Source organism: Pyrgilauda ruficollis, unplaced genomic scaffold (assembly GCF_017590135.1).
Source record: "Pyrgilauda ruficollis isolate IOZ18807 unplaced genomic scaffold, ASM1759013v1 scaffold2506, whole genome shotgun sequence".
NCBI classification, from domain to species: domain Eukaryota; kingdom Metazoa; phylum Chordata; class Aves; order Passeriformes; family Passeridae; genus Pyrgilauda; species Pyrgilauda ruficollis.
The window spans coordinates 1-2,640 of NW_024523830.1; the positions used below are offsets into that span (position 1 = coordinate 1).

Below are 2,640 nucleotides of genomic sequence, written 5' to 3' on the forward strand. Positions count from 1 at the left end.
GTCCCCCCTGCCTGTCCCCGCAGTGTCGGCGCTGGCCCGGCTCTACGGGCTGGAGGAGGAGCTGTCCGAGGTGGCCCGGCGGGGCTCGGGCAGTGCCTGCCGCAGCATGTTCGGGGGCTTCGTGCAGTGGCAGCGCGGGGAGCGCCCCGATGGCACCGACAGCCTGGCCCTCCAGGTGGCCCCCGAGACGCACTGGCCGGAGCTCCGCGTCCTCGTCCTGGTGGTGAGGGGCTGGCAGGGGATTTGGGTGGGATTTGGGACGTGGGGGGCTCAGGAGGGGCCGTGTCCCAGTGCCTGTGTCCCCCCAGGTCAGTGGGGAGAAGAAGCCGGTGGGCAGCACGGCAGGCATGCAGACCAGTGTGGAGACCAGTCCCCTGCTGAAGGTAGGGGGACATGGGACTTGTCCTGCCTGGGCAGGGACAGGGTCCCCTTTCCCTTAGAATGGGGCTGGAGGGGTTGCAGTGACACCCAGAGGGTCGTGGCGCTGTGAGTGTCACCAAACTGGGGGGACAATGACCTTCCTCCTATGGGTATCCCCAAATTCGGGGTGACCACAACCCACCCGTTGTGGATGTCACCAAATCGGGGTAACCGTGACCCTCCTGCCATGGGTGTCACTAAACCAGGGTGGCCACACCCTGCCTGCTGTGGTTGTCACTGATTTGGGGCGACCGCGACCCGCCTGCCGTGGGTGTCACTGCGCCGATGGTGACCCCCCTGCTGTGGCAGCACCGGGCAGAGGTGGTGGTCCCCGAGCGCCTGGCCCAGATGATGCAGCACATCCGGGACCGTGACTTTGAGGGCTTTGGCCAGCTGGCCATGAGGGACAGCAACCAGTTCCACGCCACCTGCCTCGACACCTTCCCGCCCATCTTCTACCTGACGGACGTGTCGCGCCACGTCATCGCGCTGGCACACCGCTACAACGCCCACCACGGCCACACCAAGGTACCCACAGGGCCCTAGGGGCTGCCACACGACCCTTGTGCAGGTCCCCATGTCCCCACCGTGCCCCCGCAGGTCGCCTACACCTTCGACGCCGGCCCCAACGCCGTCATCTTCGCGCTGGCCGACACCGTGGCCGAGTTCGTGGAGGTGGTGAGGCGCAGCTTCCCCCCGGCCACCAACGGGGACCAGTAAGGGAACCCCGCTGCTTCCCGGGGTGCTGGGGACGCTGGGGACGCTGGGGACAGGGGCACTGAGCGCTGGCCGTGCCGCAGGTTTGTCCGGGGGCTGCCCGTGGGCCCGGCCGCGCTGCCGCGGGAGCTGGAGGGCGCCGTGCTGGCCGAGCCCGTGCCGGGGGCTGTGCACTACATCCTGCACACCAAGGTGAGCCTGGGGCTGGGGCACGGCCACCGGGGGGGACACGGCCTCTCAGGGGGGGTCTGACCACATCCCTGGCCCCAAGGGGGTGGTGGGACCCCACTGCTGTGCCCAGGGGTGTCCGGGACCCCATACTTGTCCCAGTTCCCAGGGGAGTGTGTAGGGCCCTGTCCCTATCCCCAGGGTTTGTGTGGGACCCCATCCCCAGGGTGGCGTCCAGGACCCCATCCCTGTCCCCATCCCCAGGGGTGTGCAGGACCCCATCCCTGTTCCCCTCCCCCAGGGGTGTCCAGGACCCCATCCCTGTCCACAACCCCAGGGGTGTCCAGGACCCCATCCCTGTCCCCATCCCCAGGGTGGCGTCCAGGACCCCATCCCTGTCCCCAACCCCAGGGGGGTGTGCAGGACCCCATCCCTGTCCCCATCCCCAGGGGGGTGTGCAGGACCCCATCCCTGTCCCCATCCCCAGGGGGGTGTGCAGGACCCCATCCCTGTCCCCATCCCCAGGGTGGCGTCCAGGACCCCATCCCTGTCCCCAACCCCAGGGGGGTGTGTAGGGACCCCATCCCTGTCCTCATCCCCAGGGCTTTGTGTGGGACCCCATCCCTGTCCCCAACCCCAGGGGGGTGTGCAGGGCCCCATTTCTGGGACCATTCCCACTGGGGTGATCTTTTGGGGTCCGTGGGGCCCAGAGCTGTCCCCCACCCACAGTGGGGGGTGCCCTGCCAGCAGTGGGGCTCCCCAGTGTCCCTGAGCCGTGTCCTGCCCCACAGCCTGGCCCCGGTCCCCAGCTCGTGGATGACCCCAGCCAGCACCTCCTGGGCCCGGATGGGCTGCCCCGGAGCCGTGCCTGACCCCGGTGACACTCGGGGACAGCCGGGACACGCCAGGGGGACTCTGCTGATGCCACAGGGGGACTCTGCCAGTGCCACCAGCGGGCCTCAGGACTCTGAGCCAGGCCTGCTGCAAAGCTGTCCCCAGCCCTGGGGCAGGATGTCACCCCGGGGCTGGTTTTTAATCTTTTGTAAGGAAATAGAGGATTCCTGGTTCCAGTGCTGTTTGGGGTGTCGGGTTCTGTGCGTGGGGCTGGGGGGGACAGGAGATGGGGACAGTCCCTGGTGCTGAAGCTGTTCCTCCACACAGCCCTGTCACCCCACATGACCCTGGGTCCCTTGTGGGGCATCTCCTGTCCTGTATGCCCCCAAGCTGTCACCGATCCTGTGCTTCCACACTGCCCCTGTCCCTTGTACGTGCCACATCCCCTGTCCCCTCCCTGTCCCTTGCAGGGCTGATCCTGTGCCCATCCCTCCGCTGTCC

At 68.1% G+C, this 2,640-nt stretch overlaps 1 protein-coding gene across 1 annotated transcript; it reads left to right on the forward strand.

The window, feature by feature from the left end:
• Positions 1-4: 4 nt before the first annotated feature.
• On the forward strand, positions 5-2,375 carry LOC121355492 (diphosphomevalonate decarboxylase-like; the record flags this gene model as incomplete). Its single annotated transcript, XM_041470954.1, has 6 exons — positions 5-223; positions 309-383; positions 730-948; positions 1,021-1,136; positions 1,221-1,329; positions 2,097-2,375. Coding segments are annotated over 6 exons (819 nt in total), but the record flags the coding sequence as incomplete, so codon positions are not given.
• Positions 2,376-2,640: the final 265 nt, after the last annotated feature.